The following is a 26930-nucleotide window of genomic DNA, read 5'->3' as shown; positions in this document are numbered from 1 at the left end:
CATTATAACTTTACTTTATGGGGTTGTGATGAAATGGCTTGGGAGGGGATCTAATTTATAGGCCAAGGGCTTGAGGGATGGAGGGTTAAGATGCAAGGAGAGATGAAAGCTTTAGGGAGGGCTAGGATGTATTCAAAGGGGAGCACATGGATTGTGCTTGTTTAGCACCAATCAGGGAGTGACACATGTCACATGGTCATTGGGTGGAGGAAAGGGCAAGGATGAGTCAACAAAGGAGGCTCAAGGCCTTAAAGACCCTTATAAATGGTTTTGTAAGAGAAATGAATGGGTTTGTAAGAGTCTTTATGGCCTTGTAAGAGCATTGAAAGCTTTGTGGTTGGGATAAAGTTTTATGGTTGGGATATTTTGAGGGAGGAGACTTTGGTTTGGCTTAGGAAAGTCTTAAGCTTACTTAGGGAATGTGACAAGGTTAGGGGGGGGATTAGGCTTGGTTCATAATTAGATTAAGGATGTTAGAGATGTGCAAGTGGATTGCATTCATGAGGGTGGGTGAGTTAGTGGCTAAGCTAGGTTAGTATGGGTGGATGGGGTGGATTAGGCTAAATGGAGGATTAAGGATAGGTTAGAGGCTATTAGATTTGAGGGTTTTATTTATTAAAGTGATTTTAATAAATTTGGGATTTGGAATTAGATAGGAGAATAGGATTTAATTGATAAATGATGGGTTATTTGATTTATCAATTAGGACTATAGATGATTAATTAAATTAATCAGCTAGGGGATGGCAAAAGATTAAATAAATAGGAATTTAATTAATGATGCCTTTTAGAGATAGTTAAATAGGATTACCAAAGCAGTGTAATCGAATTTAGGTGTCTACACCTACAAGATAGCTTAAGAAAACTAGAGTAATAGGCAACTTATTTAATTAAATCAAAGTGATTTAATTAATAAGTGATAACAAATAATTACTATAACATTTTCATCCACCAATTTCTTCATGATTGCAAACAACTTCTTACTACTTGATTATTCTTGTCCATTACCCTATGGAAAATAACCATACAAACATGCGAAGGAAATGTTATGTTCATAAGAAAATATGGTTAGCTCTTTAGATGAAAAATAAAATGTATTATCATTAATTTCTTTGAGGTACCCGAAAAGGAACTAGTACATAATTCTTCAAAAAATACAAACCACCTGTGGATTAGCCTTCTTATTAGGGATTTCCTCTACCCATTTTGTAAAATAGTTTGTCATGGTCAAAACATACATTTTTACACTGGAGTGGGGGGTTTAATGGACCTATAAAATTTAAACCCCATTGCTTAAAAGGTTCGTCACCAAACTAGTTTTAAGGATAGCATTGTAAGTTGTAGTTTTCCAACAAAGAGCTTACACTTTATGTAATTTATAATAAATAAATAGGCATCCTTGAAAAATATCGTGCTAGTAAAAACAATTCTTGATGATTTTAAAATATGTGACCATTGATGAAAAGTTCCCTTCTCACACATCTTAATGAAATACCTTTAGGATTTCCTTCTTTTGATTCTCATCTACACATCTCATGAAGGTTCCATTAATGCCCCTCTTATATTACCTTATGAGATTACATATTTAGCCACTTTAAATCTTAGGTCACAATTTTTTTTGTGATGTCAAATGTTCTAGACACTCTCCATATGTAAGATAATAGGCTACATTTGAGAATCATGATTCCATGAAACTTACTAATAGAAACACATGTGATTCCTCTATGTCCCCTCCTAATGAACCCCATTTTTTTGCTATTAACTTACACATACCATGCCTCAAACCAACTTAGTTGGTTTTATTATTAGATCATACTCCTGAATATTGGATACCCATGTTGTTCTTTTGTTTATCCCTACTTCCTAATTTGTTAGAATGCTCTTGACTATAGGTTCAGGTACATATACAATTGAATGTGAGCAGAGAAAAGTTGTCAAGTCAAGATCTATCATTGTGTGCAAATATTTCCATAATTAACCCTCAAGATATGTTTCATTTTATCTACTAGTTTAAGAGTGATGTATAATGATGGTGAATTGGTTAATTTTTCTTTTTAAGTGTGAATTATGAAAGTGAGACAAAGGAGTATGAGAGAGAATTCATAGTGTCTACAAGTTCAAGGTAAAGACTGATAAATTTTCTTGGATTGGGTTTCTAGAATTTATTTGTAATAAAACTTGAAAGGTGATTTTTATCTATTTGAAAGAAGATTAATGAGGCCCACAGTGCATTTATTTGGTAATGTCACAAGTATGGATTTCAAAGGTCCACTTATAAGTGATATTGAATTGAAGGGGGTAGATGTAGAAAGAATGAATGATGGGTTGTCCAACCAATTAGTTGAGCCCTTTACCCCAGAAATCATATCAAGTAGCTTATTATGTGCGACAACCTTCCCACTTGCAGCTTTGAGTCTTATAATAATCCAAGAATGTATAAATCATTATGATGTTGGGGCTAAATGTATCAAGAAAGATGATGGTGAAGTGTTTATCCCTATCAATAGAGACTATAATGTCTGTATTGAAGATCCTAGAATAACTTTTCTCAAGGTTCACCCCTACTCAGTCCTTAGTCAAGTTTAATGAATTTTTTGAAAAACATTGTAGTGTTATATAAAGAAACTAGAATGAAACATTCTATAAAAGGGGGTTTTCGTCTACAAAAAGGTGGTGTGGGAGCACCCAAACAAGGATTTGATCAAATGAGGTTCAATAAACAGGATGAAATCAATCTTGCAGCAACTAGCACTATCGAGAAGTGTTATAATTAATTTTCAATGAGGGTTGAGGAGAAGATCAAAAGGAGAAAAGAGAGACAAAAAAAATGACAACAACAAAGGTAGAGAAAGAGGTAGCAAACATCCAAATGACAATCATGGATCACATGGACAAGATAAAGGAAAGGAGCCAATAGCATATCAAAATAAGAGCACAAGAGGTGAAAGATTTGGTGGAGGAAGGGGAGTCTTTATAGGAAGATGTTTCAAGTTTGATAAAGTGGGGCACACTTCATACAATTGCCCCTTGAATGAGACCAAAAAGATAGGAGGAAGTGTCCATTTGGTACAAGAGGAAAAGAAAGAAGAAACTATTTCAAAGAATGTAGATCTTGAGGAAGGAGATTTCCTCATGGTGAGAAGGGGATAATTAATAAGAAGGCCAACCATATTTAGAACTAGGTGCAAGAGAAAATGAAGCATTTTTCAAAATATAGTTGATTTAGGCTCACATGATAATCTTGTATCTTGCAAAATGGTTGATAATTTGGGATTTTCCAAAACAACCACATGTGTGTCCTTATCAAGCCATGTGACCGAGCAAGAAGCAAGGGATCATGGTGAGCTAGCAGGTTGATATTGAGTTTTCCATTAGGGATTACCATGACATGGTCCTTTGTGATGTAATTTCAATGTCCTATTTCCATGTCATCTTGGCTGAGAGACTATGGTAGGCCTTGAGGAGGACCGTTCACCTGTTGAAGATGAAAGGGAAAAAGAGAACATGATTATTTTCTTTGGAAGCAAAGAACCTTTGAGGTTGTAGGTTGACAAGAAGGTGGAAAAATTAAATGTGAAAGTGAATTCTAGTTACAGAGGAAAGATAAACATATAGTCCTATAACAGATCTGAAAAATGGAGTGATGATTGGGACCATAGATTGTCCTTTGGTCTCAAAAGTTGGTAATAGTAGAATCACTATGAATGGGGGGACATGGTGAAGAGGCAAGAAGATCAAATGACAACAAGAGTAAAATTGCCACAACAGGCTAAAGCTTATTGTCATGAAGTGCAAAAGGTAACCAAAATTTTTGACTCTAATCTTTTCTATAAGCTTGATACAAGTGAAAGAACCACTCCTAAGGAGATGTTGTCAATTGTAGTAGATTCCTAGTCAAATAGGCAAAGCTCCATCAAGAAGGATGGGAGGATGAAGAACAATGTCACCCTTATCTCTTGGGGAAAGAACACTTTCAAAGGAGGGGATAATGGTGCGCTAGCACCCAAACAAGAATTTGATCAAATGAAGACATTATGTGTGAAGGAAGGTTCAAAGACATCAAGGAGATTCAATTGGAATGTTTTAAGGCCCATTATGGCCAAATGTAATGATCAAACTAATAGAATATTTATAAATCCTAAAGGTAGTAATAAGGACCTTAGGATCAAAATGATGTAAAGGGGCCAATAGTGCCCATATGGGGATTAAATTATGTATAAGGGTTTTATATAGGGTATATTATCCTTAAGGAAAATTTGGAAGAAATTTGAGTGAGATATAAATCCATTTTAGCAAAGAAATTAAAGTTAGAAATTTGAATTTTCAAATCCTAACAATTAGGAAAATTTTGGTGGGAAAGTTATTTTTAGCCCCTAAACAAGTTGTTAATGAATTCCAAATTACTGGAGTTGGTAGATGAGGTTATTTTGCATTCCATACATCCTAGGAAAGGCCTGGGACATCAACATGTATGGATTTGAGATCATTTTGTACAAATTTTGGTTCAAAAAGGGATAATAAAGCTTCATTTTTATTGCAAATTTGTTGAATTTTGGTCATTGTTCCCCTCTCAAGATTATTTTTTATTTTTATTTTTTTAATATTCATTAATGCAAGTATCCCCATTTAATAACTTGATTGTTTGATTACTTTCCTTTCAATATTGGCATATTGTTGTAGCAAGTAAGGTGTTCCCTTCAGGGTAGTTTTGAAGTTTTCAATGTGAATGGAGTCATTACATGAATGTAATTATTGTTACTCATGGAATATAATCTATAAAACTTTTTATAATATGATGCTAACCAAATCTATATAGTACGAAGAGATATTGCAGGTGTACACCATTGGGAATAGTGGCAAAATGACACAAAAGTGGTGCCATAAGTATAGTAGCAGAGAATATAACCAAAGGAGGCCATGGTTTTACATAAATAGTTAAATTAATCATCATATACATGATGTAGGATCAAAGAATAGGTATTGTAAGTGAGTTCTTGGTTGGGTTTGAGAAGGCCCTAATTTTGGGCCCATTTTGGTGAGGGTTTTTTAGTATGCTTATGTAGATAGTTGATGGGTCCAAGATAACTTAAGACTCATTTTTTTTGGATCATTTTAAGATACTATAAAAAAATTATAAGGTTGGGTGATAAGTATTTCTAATACCTCCTTTGTAAAAGTAGGGGCTTTAAAGCCTAAAAAGAGGCTCACAATGTAACAACAGAGACACAATCCAAAACATTCCTATCCAATCTTTTGATATGTTGTAGAGAATCAAAATGGGTATCCAAATATGTAATTTATTTATCTATTTTTTTGGTAAAGTTGGGAGAAAAATGTGGGGGAACAACATTGGAGGCCTAGTAGGCAAAGCAATTTGGTTTTGCCTTAGGGATAGATACTTGAAACTTGGTAAACTAATTATTTGGATTGGGTTAGGGGATTCAAGGCTCTTTGAGTTGTAATAATTCATTGAAGAGATTAGGTACTTGATTTGGGAAACTTAATCCTTAAGGTTGTCTTTTGAAACCTTTGGAAAACATATTATCTTGAGCATTTTGTCACTGAAACTTGGAAAGGCCCATCTTTCTATACATCAAAAACCTCAATAAATAATCTATGAAGCCAAAAATCCATGTTGGTGTTGCTTTTACATAGGGTAAAGGGTTCCCCCAAAGCCTTCTTATTTGAGGACTAGATGTATTTTTATGTTGAAATAATCCTTGAGGGTAAACAATTCATGGATTGGGGAGAACTCATAGAAGGTTCACTGAGAGAACAACTTAAATTATCACAAGTAGTGAAGAAAGATTTCTACATGTCTTCCTACCTAATGTATTGCCTAGCTTGTACCCAAAACTTAACTAGGGTTCCCCATGAGCCTTGGGACAACAACATAATATTGCCCCATGCTACAGAGGAATAGAGTTATTAAGAATTATAGGAGGGTGTGTTATGTGTTTATGGGAAAATTATATTTTTAACTTGTTGGAACCTCAGAAAGAAGGATGCCCCCAGAAGCCTAGAACTTCATTTAGGTGTATGACAATTTCTACATCGAGTTCCCTTAGTTCACATTTATTTGAATTGATGGTTTTGAAGATGAACCTATAAAGTTGTCGAGTCATGCATTTGATTATTTCATGTTGGCATAATTATGCAAATAAATCTCTCTTGTGGTCAGGAAGTTCCTTCTTGGGGAGAAATGGGAGACGATTTTCCCCATTTAGTTGGGTTGTCTTGCATGTAAATCTAGGGAAGATGTGGTTAGCATAGGTTGTGATTCATGTAATTTCAGCCTCAAATGTTATTGCAACAAAAAGGGGTTTGACAATAAAGGGTTCGTTAGATGAGCCTTGGAATTGGAGGATCATATAGTATCAACAGTCCCCCATCTAGAGGACTTTTGGGAGGATTTTCCACATGAAAAGGAGGTTGATAAAAGGTACCATTCTAGGTTTTGTTTGTCCCAAGTTGTCACTCTCCAACTAAGAATAAACATAGAAGGAATAGAAGATGATAGTTTCCAATATTGTTGAACCAGGGTTCAAAACCTAGAGGAAGTATCATTGCCTATGATAGATTGGACCAAGGAAGAAGAAGATAAAAATTCATTAAATGACTAGAGTTTTTATTAGATATACCAAGAGCTTCCTAAAATAGAGGAGAAAAGAAAGAACACAAATGGTTCGATTAGAAAGGTCTAACAGTAGTCTTCTTTATTCCCCTATTAATACTTCTAACATATCTCTCTCGATTGATGATACAGGTAGAGTACACTTCCTAGGCATAAAGGCTAGTTTTAGTGAACAAGACTCTAAACCCATTGGAGATCATTTCATCATACAAAGAACTAGATGTAGAATTAGGTCCCAAAAAATGTAGAAAAATGGCTACTCAAGAAACAACCTTCATGGATTTAGACAAAGAGAATGAAGTCAGTTCTCCCTCACTAGACAATGAACAACAAAGCCAAGAAATTCATGATAATGTTGCCCCTATACTAGATACTCTATCCATATATGTCAAACCTGTAGAGGAGAAAATAATCTCTAGTTTAGTACCACAATGGTTAACAAAATATGTAAGCAAGAAGTGTTTCCTAGTACTAGTCTCCATATCCATCAAGGACATGGTGATTAAGTACACAACGAAATCCCTGAACCCAAGAGAGTAAAAAAATCTGCGAGGTTGGTAACAAACTCGAAGACCAGTAAAGGGATTGTAGAGGTTGTTATATACAAACTAGAGGAAGGAACCCTGAATTCAGATGTTAATAATTTTGAAATAGCTAAGGTGGATATGGGAATTATAGGCGCGGATTCTAAGAATCACTTGTTTGAATACTTTGCACAACACATGTTGACATTGTCCCACAAGGATAACTAGGATAAGAAGGAACTTGAACAAATCATAACCACCATGCAAGAATATATAGACTTATTCAATAGCTCTAGAGAATGCCCCTGGATTAGCCACCACAAGTCTTCGATCTTAATTCCCTTGATAGCAAAAAGTTACTACGCCGAATTCAAAGGGAAAAATCCCTAGTAGCAATGGACAACTGAATAGATGAGATAACCAAAGATGGGAATAAGTTCATCCAAGAAGTCCAACATTATTTTTAACAATGCAAAGGCATTTATTGGGGAGATACAAACCCAAATTCCAATTTGGCAAATAGATGAAGGCAAATGGGTTGTTGTGGTTACACAGATTTCAGAAATTAAAAGGTATGGAGCACCCAAATTCCTAGCTGAAAATTATTTCAAATTAGTTGATGAAAGCATGTTGTATGTCCTAAAAAAGAATTTAAGTTGGAGAGGCTTTGTGCTCAAAGATACCATTGTTGGGGTTTAGGCTATTAAAAGAGAAGTTAAAGAAATGTATGATAGTATGATAAAAGACATGAAAATCATCAACCCCATAGGCGTCTTGCAGTACGAGGAAGGCAATAAAGATGTATAGACCTTGGTAAAAAACTTTAAAATAACCATGATATCCACCAAGGAAGAAAAGAATCCAACGATGGTAGATTTCATCAAGGTCGCATAAGTTGAAGTCATTTTTAGTCTCTATGTTGATCAATTACCCAAATATGTTGACTAGATCATAACACTCAAATGTAAAAAAAACACATATACAACGCGGTTGTCAAATATAAAGAACCCCAATGCACTTGTGGTACAAGAGTTTGTGAGCGCATAGATGAGATGGAAACTCACTCACAATGCCATGTTTGAGGATGATCAAGTAGAAGAAGCAAGACCGATATTATCTGTTTAGTTAATTTTTAGAAAGTTTTGATGATAGTTAAACTTTAAAGACATGTGTCCTTTTTATCAATGTTTTATTTTACTAACTATTTCTTTTAATCACCAAGAGGTTGGGTTTTTTGGGAGACCTCCTAGCTGCTCCAAAACTATACATGTTGAAAGTAGGGTTTAGAAAATTTGGAATAAACATTAAGAATATTTAGCATAGATAGTATTCTTTTTGGTTTAATAAAATGAAATGAACCACCATAATTCTAAATCTAAAATATCTTTTTCTTTGAGCATAGATAATATAAATCAACATATGTAAGGGATTTGGATCTTTGATTTCAAATTCATGGAATGGGTGTTTCTTTGAGAATGTACAAAATTTTGTTCCTGTTGTTATCTCAATCGGTTCAAAGTGGGTGGGCATTTCATATTTGAGTAAATGTTTAGTTAATTGTGATATTAGTTCAATTCATGAGGGATAGAAAACTTTGATTTTTAGAGCTTGTGATTGATTTTGCATCTTTGTTGAATTAAGCTCCTTATCTAAGAATAATGTGGGCAGCCTTATGTGCTTTCTAGTTAAAAGCGCTCATGCGTATATAGATAGATTACTGAAGATCCATTTGAGGGAGTTGTACTTTGTAAAAACTCAAAGGGAAGTAACCATCTTGAACTTACCCAACTGTTGAGTGATCAAATTTGTTCCCAAGATAGGGTAATAGAGTTAATGCGATAAAATATTGAGGAGAAAAAATTGTTTTCCAACACCAAGGAGTCATCACTTTCTGATGAAGAATCAATATCTCCATATAATTGTCGGATGATGGTCCAAGCAATGAAAATGCAATCTATGTGGTCTATATAATTTAAAATATCTTCAGAAATTGTAATGCATACTAATCCATAGACAATGTCATTACTATTTAACCATGAAATTTTCTATTCATAATCACTTGGCTCATAAATGTGTTCCAAGACATAGGGCGATTGATCTTGCTTAAGGCAATGATTCACTTTCCACTTTTTCCAAGACATATAATTTCTAGAAGTTAGCTTGACAACAGAAGCGTGAAAATGAATACTAGACATTATTGATCTCCCCAAAAATAGAACTTTATCTTAGTTCATGACTACAACCCCCAATCCAATCAAAAGAATATTCTAAAATAACTCTCGTCTGCAATACCTTCAAATAAAATTAATGTTTCTTCTTTCAACTCCAAACCATGTAGAATTTCATAGATAATTTGCAAAAATATATTGAGGATCTTGTTGAAAGACCAAAAAAACCACAAAATGTAGATAAAAAACAGGGAAAAAATAGAGCTGATAAAAAATGAAATTCTATATATTAGTATGATAGCAATCTGCATATCTTTATACAATATGAAATCATTGTATAAGCTGAAATTAAATAGTGGTTTTCTATTAGTGAATGACGGTGATTAGTAAATCATGGATCTCAACGGAAGGTGTAAACAGTGATTCAAAAAATTACTCATGGAACTAATGGTTTGACAGAAATATTGTCATTGATGTCAAAAATTCAAAAAAGTGGTCATTGATGTTAAAATAAAGACATAATATTGTTGCAATCAATGAAGACATTATCCACAGAAAAGCATATGTAGAAATGAGAATGCATAGAAATCATAGAAAATAAAGTTATAATTTGAAAAAAGAAAATACATACATTCATTCATAAATCAAGAAATCAACAGAACGATAATGTAAACTACAAACCTATGTGACAGTAACTTCACGTGTTAAAGGTATGAAATGATATTATATTAAAGACAAGTAATATATTATATACAGTGATACCTCAAAGAATCATAGAGCAGCTACTTAGCATGAGCAATATTCAATGTGCAAGACAAAACCATGTCATAAGGGTGATTCAACCAAATCATATTTGGTCATCATCTAAATATAGAGCGATGCGTTTGCCAAATTTGGGAGCCACGAAGAAGCAAACAAACACTGATAAATTCTGTCAAAATGTATACAACAGGACCATCGGGTGAGTATGTACAGATTGCGTTAGATGTTCCTGAGGAAGCCACGTCAGATTAGATCCTGGCAAGAAATACCGGATGTAGGAGTAAATACATCAAGCAAAGAATGAAGATGTTATATCATTGACTAAATTTTTAAAAATTACTTTTTTTAATTTTCAGTATTTGATCTGTACGATCTATATATTTTGTGATCGAAAATAACAAAATTTTTGAAAAATGATCTGTTTTGGTACATTTTGTCTGAAGATTAGCAAGCGCACAATTAATTTGATTTGCTTACCAAATACTCAAATCAAATTCATGCCATTGGTTATGGCATACCTAAGCAGTGGAAGGTAACATCGAATAGAGAAGACATGCATGGGCATCGAATGTCTATCCAGAAATAACAAACACACACAAGCGTTGTTAGAAATTAACAGAAATTACCTTAAGTAATAAACCAGAAGAGTCACCATTCAAACCAGGAGTTAAACATGCAAGTCAGATGTATTATCACAGGAATTGACCAAAACAGGGATATGCAGTGATGCATGAACAGTCCACATTCTTTTACACTATCAGCATCAATAATAAGAAAAATGTCCATATAAAATTGTAGAGCAGAAAACATCAATCTCATTTATCTGCTCACTCACTTCGTTTAATTCTCTTTCATATACCATGCTTTTACTTTGCATTTTATATATGTACACAACACACATATCCAAGTATATCTAGTAAATACAAATAAAAATATCTTTAGTAAAAGCTGATTTCGGGAAGACAAGATAAAAAGGAAGGGTGTGTTTTGTAATTAGAGAATCTGTGCAAACTGGAAGCAGAGCTATATAAAGTGGAGGATAAAGGGAATAGTGTAATTGTCCATTACAGTTGATTTAGCAATATTATCAAGGTGGAGGATCATTTTGTGTGAAGAGGGTTGATGCTCATGAAGACAGCAGTGAGGGTTGGTGTTTCGAATAGGTGATGCCTGCAAAGTGTGGGAGTTGGAGCTTCGAATGAGTTGGTGTAAATAAACATAGGGGTTGGAACATGTAGTAAGTCGGAGCCTAAAAAACATTGTAAAAGAACAAATTTGTATAAAAAGCATTATTTAACATGGTTTTCTCCTGCTTTATTTTCCCACATTAATCTTGTGTCATTGTGCTCATGTGCATAATTATTGATTTCAACATTTAAAGTTACTAATGAAATTATTTGGGTAAAATGTTTTAAATTGCCAAAGCTGTTGTTATATGGATTTACCATCCTCCCCCCCACCCGTCTCAATATAATTGTGTTCTTCATGGTTAACATTAGTTGGAATTAACCATAACACTACATGTCTTTCTTCATTCTTTAATAGGCACATTATATCGTTTAGTGTCGTTTCCATGTATTTATATGTATGTGTGTTTTCAGATTAATATATATGTACCTTTATAATTTGTATAAACATAATATCACTTGCCATATTAGTTTAATCTCCAATTGACATAGTCATTGCATAATATACAAATTCAGTATTTTGTGTTCATATATCCGTTCATATAAGCTTTCATAATTTTGGAATAAAACTCTCTTTATTCTTCTTGTAGTCTATCATAATTCCCCTTCTATTGGCAACTTATTTTTCACTTAAAATATCTTTATCATAATGACATGTATCGTTTATTACTACACTCTTTTCAATATAAGGTGATAATGGTTATTTCTTTAATATTATCATTTCTTTTTTATTAATCATAGCTTCAAGATTAAACTTATTTGTTGTGTCGACTTTATCATACATCTCCATTATATATGCTATAACATCAAACACAAAGTTCTCAATACTTGTTCACACATCATAGTTTTGGATTCTTGTAATTTCATATTCGTATCTTTGACATTGATAATGATGCTAACAATCTTGTCCATGTTTGTGATACCCTTTGACCTCAATGACAATATTTCCATCATCTAAGCACCAAGTATGGAAGGATGCTATGGTGAAAGATTATTCTTCCATCATGAAGAATGACATGTGGTAGATAGTACCACAACTATAAGATAAGTTTGTGGTGGGTTCAAGATGTGTGTATAAGATTGAGCATGCTACAGATGTAGTATGGAAAGTTCATAACTAATTCCTTGGATAAGGGGTTTTCTCAAATGGAAAGAATCAAATGTGACAAGACTTCCACTCTAAAAGCCAAGTACTTATCGAAAAGAGCTATAATCTTTATAGATACACATGGGTTGAAAGATTCACTAGATAGATGCTGAAACAATGTTTTTTAACGGAGTAATTGAGGAAGAAATTTACATAGAGAAACTAGAAGTAATTGAAGCACATGGGAGTGATTCTCATATTTTTAGGTTGAAAAGAGCATTGTATAGACTCAAGCAGTTTTCTAGGGCATAGTGTTCACATATTGACAATTACTTCCAAAGTGTGGACTTCATCAAGAGTTAAGTAAATTTGAACCTGCACTATATTCAAATGAAGGGCTGACTTCTCATATGGTTGTTATATGTTGATGACTAATTTCTCACAAGGTTATAGGAGCTCATAACACACTACATGTGGGAACTTGCAAGAGAATTCGAGTTGAAGGTGCACTACTTTTTGGGATTAGAGTTATGGTAGAAAGAGGGGAAGATCTTCCATAGATGAGGGAAATACTTGATTGATACATTGAAGCAATTCAAGACGGGGAATTGTAAGCCCATGTCCACGCCACTTGTGACCAACCAGAAGAAGATTGGTGCCTCCATATCAAAGGGAGTGGACCCAACTTTATCCAAATAGTTGATAGGATTTTTTATGTATCTAATCAATATTAAGCTAGACATTTTTTTTACTGTGAACTCTCTTAGTTTATGGTGGAACCTAAAAGTGTGCATTAGATAGATGCAAGACATGTTTTGAGATATCTCTAAGGCATAGTTCCTTGAGTTAAATTATGTCCAGTGGGATGGAGTAAAGTTCAAGGGGTTTGTTGATGCAAATTGAGCAAGTAGTACAATTGACAATAAGAGCACTTCAAGGTGTAATTTTATCTTGCAATCAAGAGCAATCTCTTGGTACAAAAGGAAGAGAAACCAACTACACTAAGTTCTCTAGGTTTCGAGAATATAGCAACTAGTATGGCCACATGTGAAACTATCTAGCTTCAAAAACTCCTAGCTAAGCTCTTACAATCATTTATGTGATGGTTAGAGTTACATCAAACTCTCTAAGATTCTAGCATTTTGTGACAAGTCAAAAGGACATTGAGATCAAATACCACTTCATTAGAGATTCTGTGGAGAAGAAGATAGTAAAAATCTAATACATTCGTACAAATAATCATATAGCAAATATCATTACAAATGCTTGGTGAAGAATAAGTTCGTAAACGATAAATTGGGTGCAAAAATACCTTCCTCAATAGGTGTTGAATTTTGTTTCGCTCAAAAGGTGGAGTGAAGTTGCTTAGCAAATCAAGTTAGATATTTAGCAACAATTTTATTTTTATTCTTTAGTAGACTATTTCTAAGATTATGGAATAAAGTAAAATCAAGTGTATTTTTATATATAGTTTAAAGCCAAAGAAAAAAAAAAAAATTTTATTCCAAATAAAGTGAAGTATAAAGATTCTATATATGTAAAATTGTTGTAGCAAACTACTTTTATATTTTGAAGAAAAAGTTTGTTCTTAGACTAAATGGCTCTAATATTTAGATATGTTGTCGTTTTGCTAAATAGCTCTAATATTTATATATATTGTCTTTTTGCTATCGACATCTATTATTATTTTTCATGTTAATTAATTTAAGTCATTGTTATTGACTCCACTAAATTAACATATTGCAATGATCTAGTTAAAATTCACGAGGATTAAACCGCTCATGATACCCCTCCCAATGGTGAGTAAGGACCGGGAGCGTTTTGTTTCCCACAATAATTGATAGTATTTTATTAATATATAAGCTTCTCTTTGTTAAAGACTGCTAAGGTTAGTTTTTTTAACGTTGTAGCAACGCAACCTTAAAAGAATACTAAATCCGATTTGCTAGACAATTATCAGACTAATCCTCCATTTAACATCAACCAATGCAATAAATAGTTCTACAGCAGAATTCCGAAACAATATGATTTGTAAATCTCCGAGACGAATTCCCAAGCGGTGTTTGTAAATGGTCATTCTAAAAATGACAGTTTTGTAAAGCCAGCATAAGGGCTAATAGCCTGTGGCGGATCATGTTACAGATGGGATTATTAACACTCGAAACATTCCTATACGTTTTTAAGTTATGCCTCTTCCCTCAAGTTAAACAAGGCTAAAAAACATGGTCGTTTTTAGGTGAGCAATTATTAATACAAGAATCCAGTCCAAAGTTTCAAAGTTACCTGGGGGTTGAGCTGGGCTCTAGTGCGCCTCCGGCAAAATTTGAATCTTCATACCCACTCTAGAGTCTAAACAAAGATCTTACCATCATTCTTACTAAATTGATGTACAATCCTTCAATTTTTGACACTGTTTAATTGAACATTCTTTTTTAAACCAACAAGAGCACCTACCCAGAATCTTACCATCATTCTTACCAATTGATGTACAATCCTTCAATTTTTGACACTGCTTAATTGAACGCTTAAAATTGTTATTTAAACCAGCAAGAGCACCAACCCAGTATATTAAACAGACACAGCATTATGCAGTGGCATCATGACAATTGCCGCCTAATCCAAAGAAATACTCAATGTCCAATAATTTGATTTCACAATAATCTCTGCAATTATAAAATTGAACCATGTGCCCAGATGAACCTAGGGAAAGCGCCTCAGAAAATACATTTTCAGTGATCAAACACAAATTTTATCAAATTCAAATTTCTACACGTCAGAGCAGAGCAATTGGATTTACTCTTGGTAGTGTGCTGTAATAATCCTGGCTTGGTCTAATCAGAAAATTTAAACTTGGACTTGTGGAATTTTGTCAAACAGTTGGCGTGTAACCCAGATATTAAGTTATGATACAACTGAAAATAATGAAGCTTTCCAGAATACAATACTAAATTTAAAATCTGAACTTTAACATCAAACATACAACCAAATTCTCAGACTCCTCTACTGCTCATTACTTGTAAATTTTCACTAATGAACCAATCATATTGTATACATCAATTTGGACGTAATATAGCTCATTCACATTAAATATCTAAACACAAATGCATTACAGTTCAAGAACCTGGTATGCTGCAAGCAAATTTGTGTTGCTGTCTCGTGGAGCAAGGCTGCTGTAGAAGCTAACGCACACAGGAGCTCGAAGTAAAGATGTTGGTCCAACACCTGGACTGTCACATCTCACATGGGAAAGCTGTCTATTGCTGATAAGCGCATTATACAGTGCCGCTGTGATGAATACTTCTGCCCGCAACCTTCAGATATCCTCCCGTGTCTCCTAGTGAATCACCCACACACCAAACTCAGCCCAAATCACATGCCAACCAACACTGGACTGCGGAACTGGCACTTCTTCTCACTGTTATTCAAATGACCCCTAGATGTATGTGACTCGTAGAAGTTCTGTACCATGGCTATGGTAACCTTCTCCATTCACAGCAGTCTAGCTACTACGTGCTGCACTTCATTCTTCCCTCTAAACAGGACTGATGGTGAAGACAGACTTCTCGGCAAGCTGGTAAAACCAAGATATGCCTATCCAGTATTATCTCAGTCTGCAAGACCAATTCCAAGAGCAGCTGGGGGCTACCTCCCACTACTCCAATGCCTTGGGGGTTTCGTCCTTAGGCAACCAGTCACATCTAAGCAACCATTGTCATCAATATTATATTATTAACTTTCATGGTGACAATCCCAATGCAACTGCTTTCTTTTATAACCTCAGAGTGAGGGGAGATGCGTTCAACTTAGCAATGTGGGATAAAAGTGTGTTTTGTCTTTTAGTCACTCAAGTCATTTAGTCATAAAGCGACTTTAAATAATAAAGTACTTTATAAATTAACTTAATAAATCAAAGTGACTTTAACCTTAGAATTCCCACTTAAATGTCTCCTCTACTGAAACCAAAGACTTCTTTGACTGGCTGGCATCCTAAACAAATGCCGTTAGCCTATCCTGATGGAAAGATAGACCAACTAGATGCCATTAGCTCTAGTGCAGAGAAGGGGACATTACACGTGTCATAGATGCATTAATGGACCAAAAGATCCTAGAATATGAAACCACTGTAATGAATGAGCAAATAGATGAAGTGTGTTGCTTTTTCAGAAGCATATACAGAAAGTTGTTCTTTCACCTTAAATTTCTAAATGTTTGATGATACCGTGCCTATGCTTCAACTGCAGTACCCCCCATCCTCACCCGGGTGGATGTGCTATTCCGGAAATATGAATCTATATTTAAAGAAGGGAAATAGTAACAAAGACGCAGTAGAGAAGTCTTATCAAGAAACTCTTGGTGTAAACGAACCAAAACTGCACCAAAGCCCTTACTTGAGAAGCAACACAAGAAGCAATTTTCTCAATTATCATTCAAAAATAACCTAAAGAGTAAAAGATAACCATAGGCCTCAAAACCTGCTCATGGAGCCGATCCCAGCTTATTTATAAAATTGGTAACAAAATGGTAAATTAGATCAAAGAGGGTGAGAAGGCCCACAAGGGCCTTAAAAACACCTCTCATCTACGCAAGAGAGACCTCAGCCCTCAAATGAAGTTCGAGAAAAAAAAAATCCATGACATGCACAATTAACTTGGCCAAAAACAATTTAGTCCCGGCCAAGGTAGACTGCTTCCTTCAAATCCATTATTTCAAAAGCATAGATATATGAAATTTATATGCATAAAAAACCTATTAAACATCATAATATGCTGGAAAACAAAGCCACTGAAGAACCTTACATTTCCTGTACAAACTTTAGCTAAGCATGCATTCGGAATTAAGTCATAAGCTTTGCGAGCAATAACATAGTATATCCTGTCATCCCAATAGCAATTAATATGGTCAATATAACACAAGCAGAAGAATAGATGATTTCAGCACTAGATATGTTCACAATTCTACAGATACACCAGAGTATGGGTGTCCACAGCGCTAAATTATGAAAATATTTACATAAGAGCATTGTTGAAAATGAATCTCAACATTTTGTGGGTTTTATCGAGAAACTACTGTAAATAACTTTCCTCTGATGACTTTGTAACTGTTTCTAGCATCTCAGTGCTACCATCAAGAGTATTTTCTTTTGTCCAGCGTCTTAGCATCTCTAATGCTGCCTTTGGCTGATCCATTGGGACCATATGACCTGCATCATGAACCTAGGACAACAAAACAGAATTTTGATGAATAAAAAATAAAACAATTATATATGGAAAACAGTTGTTAACCACAGAGTGCATTTTACCTTCAGGAAACTAAGGGATCCATGACTGGTTATTAAACCTGCTTCTTTGTCATCTACAAGGAAGGATTTTGTGGGTGCCTTTGTAAATTCCTCATGGCCTGACCACTCCATGGAATTCACCCATCTCGAGTTACCTAAAACCAAGTATTCAGAAGATAAACTGTAAAATTCACACTAACAAATTTCAACTGAATAAAAAAGACATAGCATGTTATTTGAATCATCATTACCGAGCCAGTTGCAAATAAGATCATATTCCCCTGCATATACTAACAGCTTGACTCCATCCTCTAGGAGAGCAGGAATGCCTACTTCAAGATTTCGCATCCAATCTGTAACCATAGCTTCATAAACAGCAGTGCTACAGGAGACAAATTTTCTATCACCAACTCCCAGAGCATCCCTAACAGAACCCTGGTTCAAATAACTCTCCATATTTCCAAAATCATAGCAGAGACTTCCATCACACTTCTTCCGAACATCATAATACTGCAAAATGGAAAGCATTTCCAACCATGAACACATTTTCAAATTAAAAAGGGTCATTAAATAATTGCTAGTTTTATCATTTTGTGTACTTTTCTCAAGGTTATTAGATAAAAGAGATAATTTCTCACATTGATATCCCCGACTATTGACATAATGGAGTTGAAAATTGACGTGCAAATCAAATATGATGCAAAACAAGTAACAGTCCCCTTGGTACCTGGCAAGACATCATATTAGCTATGATGATAATATAATGATAGTCCACATTATGAACCTAAATTGAAAAACCTATCATGAGATGAAGTACAAACATCCTTTAATTACAATGTATAACCATCAGTAAGCTCCTAGTAGCAAAGATCACAGTCATGCAGATATTGACATTACATAGCTCTCACCATCTAGCCATGGATAAAAATAGAATACAAAATTTACTTAAAAAGAAACTAGATATCTGAAGTGCACAATATTTCTCAAAATTCCATGAAACTGGTCAAAAAAATTTAAAACAAGCTGCCGGTATTGTTTCTGTGGTTACATCATCACAAAACTCAGTTTTCCTTTCAATTATAAATTTATTAGTTGAAGATTTCAAAAGATGCTACATCACAAAACTTATTTTGCAGTACTTTAAGACATTATTTCATCTATTTGTGATGAGATAACTCACCACAAAGTTTAATGGACAGTTCACAAGCTGGATAGATCTTATTGATTCGATTGTAATCAGCTTCTGTGATTAAGCCCATCTCCAGTGCATAATCTGTGTATGCTTTATATTGGATTAACGGATTGGTAAGTCCATTGCCAATGGCAAACCCCTATAGATAATTTGTAATGGTTAGGAATAAGGATGATCATTAGAGAACTGCCGTACAAACTAACTCTACTCAGAAGCTATCACATGAATATAAAATAGATGTCACGTCCACAAACTGTCTTTTTGCTCTGCTGACAAACATGTAACACTTTAGCAATATATAAAAACAGGATTATGCCCCACTATACCTTCAAATTTATGGGAAGACCCTCACTTGCTTTGTTTCCTTGATGAACCCTACTTGTAACAGCTGGGATATAATGTCCAGCATATGATTCCCCAGTGATAAAAAAGTCGTTCTTTGCATATTGAGGGTGTTCTTTGAAAAATGCCTAAGAGGTGACAGCAAAATCAAATTACTACAACAGCACAGACCAAATTTCATATTTGCTCACCCAAACATAACCTTTGAAGTTTGCATATTTCAGAATACTAGGACTCATATGTAGGTCAAATACCTATATCTGGTTCCTCGCAATAGAACCTTGGGTACTCTAAAATTATATTCAAACAAGCAAGATTTATAGGATGTTCATAAGAATAAAAAATAAAAAATAAAAAATTCATAAAAGTTAAAACAAACCTGTAAAAAGTCATACATGTCATTACCAACACCAGTCTCATCATGACGGTAGTCACGTACGTCAGTGCTGTAACTAAAACCAGTTCCAGTAGGCTGATCCACAAAGATGAGATTTGATACCTGCCAAAACACTTGTGATACTATCATTTCAATTTTATAGACTGCAAAGTCAAATCAGGTATCCATTGTAGCTATGATTCCATGATACAGATTTTAAAAGTGGTCATAATCTTTCTCTGCATTAAAATTAAGTTACTGTTCACTTCTATGAGGGTAAAACAAGAGCTTGGAGGTTCAACAGCCTAAAATATTTTCACTAGGCATCCTCAATCTTGAGATGGCGTTGAATGCATTGAATATCTACATTCAAGCACAGAGAACAATCTTTTATCGCATTACGTTGTGGAAACAAATACACATCAAACATATCGTAATGCTGTGAAGAGCACCAACCCCTCCAAGACAAGCATCACGCATAACATCTTAAACACTGGTAGTCAGAAAAAAAAGAGACCTGCATAAACCGAATTCTCAAGTATATACTTGCTCTAAATTTCAAGCTTCTAAGAATTGGAACAATCACAAAGTTCTGAACAAAATTCTTAGTAGAAGACAGAATTGTTTAGAAAAACAGAAACAAAACATGCAGAATACCTTGTCCCATCCATAGTCATTCCAGGCCAGAGTCAAATTATCTGTAATCTTGAAAGGCCCATTCTCATAAAACACAGCTAATTCGCTGCTACAGCCAGGACCTCCGGTCATCCAGAGAACAACAGGATCATCTGCTTTGCTTCCTCGAGACTCAAAGAAGAAGTAGAACATCCTACAAATTCACAAAAGATTGGAATAAAGTTCCTGTGAAAACATTGCTACTTATATATGCTAAATATTAAAAATGCAGTCCATGGATGAAGCAGCTCTATAAACAGTTATAGAGCCTTTGAAGATTATACATTGAGGATTTGCAATTTAATAAAGTGACAACGAGTTTGTGGTTCCAAGAGAACTTCAATAGAAGAATTTTGCTGCTTCTATCCTTTCATTTAAGTCTATTATATAATAATATTTCATAGTTTCTTAAGTAATTGGAGCTTCCACAGCTATATTTAGCTGGATAGTTATTTTTGTGAGATTTTTACCTCTGTAATTAAAGTCATCTCTATAATGACCACTTTCCACAAGCCTGTGACCTTTCTTTAACACATGCTGGCAATAATGAAATAGTGACAGATCCCACAAAACACAGAAGTATCTCTGTGTAATTTCAGCTTTCTATTGCAATTCACATATAAAACATCAGACTTTAAATGTGGCAAGTTGGTTTACAAAGTACATATTTACTAAAGCAAATGCCATGTCCACTCAGAAAAAAAATTAACAAAAAACTACTGTCTCATATTGCAGATATATTTTGAATATCAGGAGCCAAAACTATAGATGCATCCTTGTCCCAAAAAATCTCACCTGTCAAATCTTTACTGTTCCAAAGGTAAAACTCATCTTTCAATTTTTCATTGTTCCAAAGATGTGCATAGCTCGGAGATGTTTCGGAGCAGGTAATTTCACTGATGGCTAAGCACACTATTGCTGGTTTCTCTATGTTCTGAGTGGGTAGAGACATGGCACAGGAGCCTATCAGTATCTAATACTAACTAAGTTTCCAATTTTTGTCAATACTTCGCAGTCCACAACCCGATTTAGCTATAAGAGTGCTTGCCCATGTCTTCAAAACTCTAAAAAATGTACAAAAAACTAAAAAGATAATATAACCCAAGAAAAATAGAATTTTGAAAAAGTAATGACGATAGATTCGAATTGCTCATTCTGAAAATTGTTTTCACAGTTTTATCTATATATTACCAGGTTCTGCAGGAAGCCTTGCTGAACCTGAAGTGGTCTGGACTCTGAACCAGGATCTGATCCTAGTCTGTTTCCATCCTGGATTTGACTCAAGCCTCTCGATTCAGCCTGGGTGCATCTAAATGTACTTGGGCTTGATCCAGACGCCAGACAAAGGATGCATGGAGAGCCTACCTTGGAATTTGAAAAATTAATGAAGCAATACAAATAAAATAAACAAGTCCTGAATTCAACCAGAGTAATTTCTACTGAATGTGCCTAGGCTGGATCCAGAGGACTGACGGAAGACACTAGAGAATCTGTGTTGGACTCAGAAAAATTAAAGGAAAAAAAAGCCTATACCTAATTAACAGCCTTCTTTAATCAGGATTGAGGATGATGAGCTCAAGAGTTGCTACACGTCATTTGAATGGTGCAGCCAGTGAGTGTGGTGCTGGCACTGCTTATCCTACAAAAAACCAGCTAATGACATTGATGCTCTTGACGAACAGTACATGACAATTTCTACTGATTTTACATGTCCAGATGCACTAATATATATTATAAAGCATTTAAAATTATCTCTAATGATGAATGGGAACAAAACCATTCAAATCCCAAAGAAAAAATAATAGGAAAACCACCGATCATGAACCTCAAACCCAAACTGGTAGCATAAATGCTCCCAAATATTATTAACATAGAAGTCATTAACAATATTCTTCGGCAAATACACCTAATATGATGCAATAAAGTTAGATAGCACTAGACGAAACTAAGGGAAACGAAAACATCAGATATTATTGCCATCACTTTGGAGCTCCAAAAAACAATCACGTCAACTCCTTAATGGGCCTTCATTATTCTTCATCTAACACTATTTTGTTTTTGTTTTCAAAAAATCTTGTAAGAAATCCATCCTCATTGAACGTTAGAAATTCTTCATTGACTACATTTTCTAATTCTTCCCTAAACATCTTCTCATTAGAACTTTCCTCTGATCCAAACTTCATATAAGTTGGCCTGATTATGTATATTCTCGTAAACAAAACACAGGCCAAAGTAGGTGAATTTCCAAATGGAAACACTTGCTTCCAACGAGCCCACCAAGGTTCAGTTCTCGCAAGAAACACTTGCTTCCAATGAGCCCACCAAGGTTCAGTTCTCACAAAGAACAACTTAAAAACTTACCTCCTGGAAACTGCATTAAGGTTCAATTCTTCAAGGGAAGAGTTAAGGAATGAGCCAGCTCTCACAGAAACTAGACATTCAATTACCCATTTGTACAAGCATACAAAGAGGCCTTGGGCTCTTTCTGGAGAAAGAGCTAGCATGTGAAAAGGCAAGGTTCGGTTGCCGATAAAACCAATCAAGTAATCAAGTAACGAGAGCCAAACCTACCAAAGAGCCCGTCAATTCTCAATAAGACCTTAAAAATGAATGAGAGCTTCCACAACAAGCGCCTAATAAAGTTCAATTGAGATGCGTATATTAAAAAGCGAGGGCAGCACATAGAACCCAAGAGAGATCGAACTCACCAATGCTGACCTCTCAGGATGCACGCACCAGATAATTAATGACTCATCAAGGACCAGCCAAAAAGAGATCCCTTAGACGCACCAATTAAAGGAGCATGAAGCAGAGCGAGCCAAGGTTCCGAAAGGCACCGACATGAGGAACCAGGCTAGATGTGATGAACGTGATTTATATGTATTATTGTTGTGGCATAATACTACAAAAAATTTAGGAAGCCCATAACAAATAAATGGTAAGATTTTTGGCAGACTGTCAAACATACTAAAGGATTGACAATATCTATACATCTAGTCCATCATATTTCCTTTCCAATTTAAGGCCTTCCATTTTAAGGGCAACTATGAACACTTTACTCTTTGTGAAACTTACTTGGCGGCGTGGGTATGTTCGAGCTGATAATATCCGGCATGGTGACCGAGGTCTTCCAGTGTGGCGGAGTTACCCGAATCGCCATTAATGTGGAGATCGATCTTTCTTTCCACCAAGCGAGGCCCTTCATTTCTGGACTCCTCCTGGACCTCTGCAACCCCGGGCATCAAGTTCAGAGCTTTAATTAGCCTTTCAGCCTGTGCCTGCGGAAAACTCGCGCTATCTGGCAGCCGTAAGTCATCGGCGGACGAAGGAGATGTCCACGCACACAGCAACAACAAAAGAAGGGCAGAGATTCGAACCGAGGGCGCCATTTTGTCACTAATGAGTGCTTTAAGCTTGCATTGGGGTTTGAGGTGCCTGTTACAGACAATTTATATGTCGCGCGATCGATTCCCAAGAAGTAAAGTGAGAGGAAGACGTGCAAGGAAGAGAGAAAAATTCCCGGCAGGAAGGATGATGTGTGGGTTGAGGAATTCCTTCGGGCTGTCAATGACCCGATGCGATCCAACAAGACGCTACCCTGTGAATTGGCATTCCTGGGAGAGATTTTGTTGTACAAGTTTGGAAAAAGTTTGTGAGTACCTCGAAGCTTCCGTTCTCATTGTGGGGGAATGGTAGGTGGTGGGTATTTTTATGTCTTTCCTTTTTCCTTCCCTTTCTCCTTCGGTGTTGATTGAAGTTGGGAGGTTGTTAAAGTGGGGACTAAAAATTGTAAGGAGTACTAGATGATTGTGACAAATATAGGCAGGCTCTTATCCATACGAATAAGGTTTGTTATGTTGGTTACCAAGTGGTTATTAAGGTTCAATTTTGTTTTGGGTCTTTGTATTCGTAGGTCTTATGCTTTTGTTTGTTGGGTTGTTCAACAAGTGAAGTGTGGAGATGAGGTCTTCTATTTATAGTCTTACAGGGTCATAGGGTCATAGTTTCAGGTGAAAAATATTTCATGTGAAGTTAGAAGATGCGTCATGCCAACATCATCGATAATGTTGAAAAGCTTACAAGACATTACAAAGAGTTAGGTTAAACATTTTATATAATAATAATAAAATAGAATTAGAAAGATGTGATTGTACATGTTTTGTTATTCATGTAGTATTCAAAAGATAGTTATTAAATCTTTGTGGGTGTATATTGGTATTTGTGCAGTTTTCATAAGATTGTTTCTAGAATCAATTGTATATGTTTCGATATTCATGAAGTATTCATAATATTAGTTCTTAAATCAATTGTATATGTTTTGACGTGTTGTATTTAAAAGATTGCTTATTGAAACAACTATGTATGTTTTGGTATCCATGTAACATTTGAAAGAGTATGTCTAGAACAACTATATATGTTTTGATATTTTTTAAGTGTTCAAAAGATTGCTTCTAGAATCAACTATATATGTTTTGATTATTTGTTGTATTCAAAAGATTGCTTTTAAAACCAACTATGTATGTTTTTCTAGTCATGTAGTAATTAGAAGATTGCTTCTACAATCAACACTCTATGTTTTGATATCTATATAGTTTTTCAAATATTTCCTCTCAAATTAACAATGTATGTTTTGATAGCCATGGGTTTTTAAAAGATTGCTTCTTGAACCAATTGCATATGTTTTGATAGTCATGTAGTATCTAGAAGATTGCTTCTTGTATCAACTATGTATGTTTTGATAGCCTTGTAATATTCAAAAGATTGATTTTTAAATTAATTGTGTATGTTTTGATATACAACTGAATATAAGATATTTTTAAAAAATAACTTATTTTTCATAAGTTAGGTTAACCAAATAAAATAGATAATTACATATGCATTAACCTAGATGTTAAATAATAGTTGTCATAAAATTATAGTTTTTATCATTATAATAAATATATTGAAAATTAATTGAGAAAGATAGGTGCACTTGTTTATCACTCTAATGTTCAAATATGGAAGGTGAAGATATGTAGAGTAAATTCAGAAAAATACAAAAATAGTTGTCCTCAATATATTTGTAATGGGCTTGGAATTTCATATAGATCAATTCCGAGTGGCTTAAGGTTGATCTAGAGGCACGAACATGTCCTTTAATGTGTGGATCTAATATGATAAACATTACAGTTCTACAACTTCCTACATTAAAATCTTTGGCATCTAGATGTATCTCAGGATGTCGGTATTTAGAAATATCTTTGGAGAAGTTGTTGGATCAGCCTTGGGTAAACATTTGTAGACTTCACAAGAAATGTGTAGAAGGCATGCATGTGAATTCAAATGCAATAGATTCTTTTTAAACTCAAAATCTAAATAAATGATTTTTCCTTGAAAATCAAATTATGCTTAATCATTTCACGTTGTGTTTTTAAATACTAAGACACAATAATAAGTTGTGTAAACATGTAGCAAGTTCACACATAAAAGCTAGTGAATATGGATAACAACTTATTTAAAATTTAAAATTTAGGGTAAAACTTGAACACCTCAATACCAAACACAAGCATGAGAGGATTGACTAAAGACACAAAAATATATATTATTTAGATCATGAACAAGTACATGGAATTTTGAGATAATAATCAAGTAAAATGTTGAAATGTGTTTAAGTGACAATAAGTAGGGATGGATATGGATCAAAATGTGTACTAAACTTAACATAGGACTATGTCATTTCTATAATTATATTCTCCATATGCCAAAATAAGACATATAGAAAAGTTTCACCAACTAATATTGCATGTTCTGAGTATGATGTTTGAAGGTTGGAAGCACATGCTTATTTTTATATAAATATATTTTTTTATAGATGGATGACAAAAAAATGCATATAACTTATCAACTATGAAAGGTATTCTAATCACCAAGTGAGCCAAAAGGCATAGACCATGGATTATTCCCTAAATACGTGTACTCATTTACTTTAAAACAAGGTGCAAAATGGATAGATTGGAGACTCAACTAAATGACATAAAAGTGGTATCAAGAAGTGGACAAGTACCTACAAAATGACATAGTTCACTTTATTATACATGACATCTACCAATGTATTTTCTCTGTGATTTTTTTTAGGACATCGACAAAGGTAGTTTTCACTAGAGAACAATTTTTATCTTTGTTAAAAAAAAAAAATGTTTTTACTATTTTTTGTATTTTTGCATTTTTGGATGGTAGCAATTGGGATATCCATCAAACTAAGAATGGAAACATTTTAGATGATCTAGGTTGATTAGTTCATCAAGCGATTTATAATTTATTTTTTATAGCAACTCAGTGGAATTATTACCCTTTACGTTCTCCAAAGGCTAAGTGGAGAAATAAGAAATTGATTAAATTAATTTCTTACAAAGTCATTAAATAAATTAAAATTAAAAAGTGACTTTATATTTAATTAATTTAATTTTGTAGAAGCACAATTAATTATTGTAGTGCAAGGAACAGCTTTTAGATAGTGCATTAATTATTGCAAAAGGGGAAGCATCTAGTAATTTAATTTTCTAGAAGCACAATTAATTATTGTATTGCAAGGGAGGAGTTTCTAGAGAGCGCTTTAATTACTGGAAGGGGGAAGCTTCTAGTAAATGCAATTAATTAATATTTTATTTCTTTCTAGAAGGGTGAAGGAAAAGTATAAATAGAGTTGGGAGCTTCATTGTTTAGCATC

The 26930-nt window shown here is 34.4% G+C and overlaps 1 protein-coding gene and 1 long non-coding RNA gene across 3 annotated transcripts; both read right to left on the bottom strand.

The window, feature by feature from the left end:
- Positions 1-10021: 10021 nt before the first annotated feature.
- On the bottom strand, positions 10022-16104 carry LOC149578005 (uncharacterized). 2 transcript variants are annotated; one of them, XR_016364171.1, is made up of 3 exons: positions 15483-15623; positions 10606-10659; positions 10211-10342 (listed from the first exon to the last, which is right to left on the bottom strand). It is a non-coding gene; the product is annotated as an uncharacterized LOC149578005 (long non-coding RNA). The 2 variants fall into 2 exon arrangements; XR_016364168.1 differs by lacking the exon at positions 10606-10659 and having other exon boundaries at positions 10022-10342; positions 15483-16104.
- A 1068-nt stretch (positions 16105-17172) lies between these two features.
- LOC149578004 (serine carboxypeptidase-like) lies at positions 17173-23824 on the bottom strand. Its single transcript, XM_089827264.1, has 9 exons — positions 23300-23824; positions 20207-20378; positions 19553-19672; positions 19158-19301; positions 18820-18970; positions 18278-18366; positions 17891-18149; positions 17661-17794; positions 17173-17574 (listed from the first exon to the last, which is right to left on the bottom strand). The coding sequence occupies exons 1-9, from the start codon at positions 23611-23613 to the stop codon at positions 17425-17427; spliced, it is 1533 nt and encodes a 510-aa protein (XP_089683390.1). The 5' UTR covers positions 23614-23824; the 3' UTR covers positions 17173-17424.
- Positions 23825-26930: the final 3106 nt, after the last annotated feature.

Source organism: Cupressus sempervirens, chromosome 1 (assembly GCF_028749045.1).
Source record: "Cupressus sempervirens isolate cs-2001-9-10 chromosome 1, ASM2874904v1, whole genome shotgun sequence".
NCBI classification, from domain to species: domain Eukaryota; kingdom Viridiplantae; phylum Streptophyta; class Pinopsida; order Cupressales; family Cupressaceae; genus Cupressus; species Cupressus sempervirens.
The sequence above is the reverse complement of the archived record's forward strand: the minus strand, read 5'-3'. Positions and strand labels throughout refer to the sequence as shown.

Coding starts and splice junctions, on each gene's coding strand:
- LOC149578004 (XM_089827264.1), bottom strand. CDS start 23,613: ATGGCGCCCTCGGTTCGAATCTCTGCCCTTCTTTTGTTGTTGCTGTGT. Junction 18,971..19,157: donor GTCTTCCCATAAATTTGAAG/GTATAGTGGGGC, acceptor AATTATCTATAG/GGGTTTGCCATTGGCAATGG. Junction 18,367..18,819: donor ACTGTCCATTAAACTTTGTG/GTGAGTTATCTC, acceptor ATGTCTTGCCAG/GTACCAAGGGGACTGTTACT.